Source organism: Nicotiana tabacum, chromosome 11, assembly GCF_000715075.1.
Source record: "Nicotiana tabacum cultivar K326 chromosome 11, ASM71507v2, whole genome shotgun sequence".
NCBI lineage: Eukaryota > Viridiplantae > Streptophyta > Magnoliopsida > Solanales > Solanaceae > Nicotiana > Nicotiana tabacum.
In genome coordinates, this window is record NC_134090.1 from 125,298,653 (window position 1) to 125,300,016 (window position 1,364).

Genomic DNA, 1,364 nt, shown 5'->3' on the forward strand with positions numbered 1-1,364 from the left:
TTTGAAGTTATTTTGATGATTTGAGGTAGGAAGCAAGTTTGTAGGATGTGTTGAGAATTGGGATTTTTGATAATTAACAAAGCGTGTCTAGTGAAAGTATGCTAAAAACCAGGTCCTCAAGGTGGCTGCTGAAGTGTGTTAAGAATCAGGTCCACAAGGTAGCTCTAGGTTCTTACAAGCTAATAACTTTTACACAAAGTTATTATAGTCCGAGATTGCTGGAAAGGGATTTTGATGCGATAAGTGCTGTTGTCCAAGAATAACTGCTCGCAAAAGTGATAGACAAGAGTCACAAGATTTGTGGAGTCCTTGGAGCTTTAGGATTGCTATCAAACAAGAAGTTGACTGTATGTACGACTCCAAAAATCTCGGAGTACTGGGATGTTAAATATTTTCCGTGTGGGCTGAGAAGATCATCCTCTTGCACATCAACCGAGGAACAACATATTGTATCTCGAGTTCAACATTCATGTCGATCATCAATGACAGTGTTCTTCTTGTGTCTGTTAGTTCATGTGTATTAAAAATCGAGTTGTAATCAAGATGTCATTCATAACCTGTTAGTTGGGGTAATTTTTTGAGTGTACAAGTTAGATTAACTTGTAGTTCATTCAAATAGTTAAAGTAGGAGAAGTGTGTGGGTATTGGTTTATAGGTCTTGTAATCAGTACATTTGGTTCATTTGTTCTAGTGAGGTTGAAGTAAAAATTCTACGTGGTAGGTCGTAGTTTTTGCACCTTTGAGCCGGGTGATTTTTCACGTAAAAATTGATATTCTTGTTTTTACTTTATTTCATTTATGCGTAAGGATTACGGCAAAGAACCACGTTCTTTAAAAAATTAGAAAGGCACTTAAATTAATATTCAGTATCAGAGCAGGTTCTCTCAAACGTGGTTAACACCTAGAGAGATCTTGGAAGCAAAATGAGTGCTCCACCTAGAATTAACGAAGGGCAGTCAATTAATAGACCACCTCTGTCCAACGAAAAATACTAAAGTTGGTGGAAGGCAAGAATGGAAGATTTTCTAATGGCAGATGACTATGAACTATTGACAATAGTGAATTGTGAACCACAGACTCCCATAAAACAAAATGGGCAAAATGAAACTGTTCCTAAAGAGCCCTCTAAATTTGTTGCTGCAGATTTTAGGATGATGGAAAAAAATGCAAAGGCCAAGGAGATCCTCATCTGTGGACTTGGGCATGATGAGTACAACAAGATATCTACATGCTCCAATGCAAAGGAGATATGGTATGCACTTCAAAATGCTCATAAAGGAATAAATCAAGTGAAGAGATCAAGGATTGAGCTGCTCATGAAGAACTATGAGCTCTTCTCTATGAATGAGTCTAAATCTGTTTAG

General features: G+C 37.2%; 1 protein-coding gene across 1 annotated transcript; it reads left to right on the plus strand.

Annotated features, from left to right (window-relative positions):
- The first annotated feature begins 1,013 nt into the window (after nt 1-1,013).
- LOC142165998 (uncharacterized) lies at nt 1,014-1,364 on the plus strand. Its single transcript, XM_075224397.1, has one exon. The coding sequence runs from the start codon at nt 1,014-1,016 to the stop codon at nt 1,362-1,364; it is 351 nt and encodes a 116-aa protein (XP_075080498.1).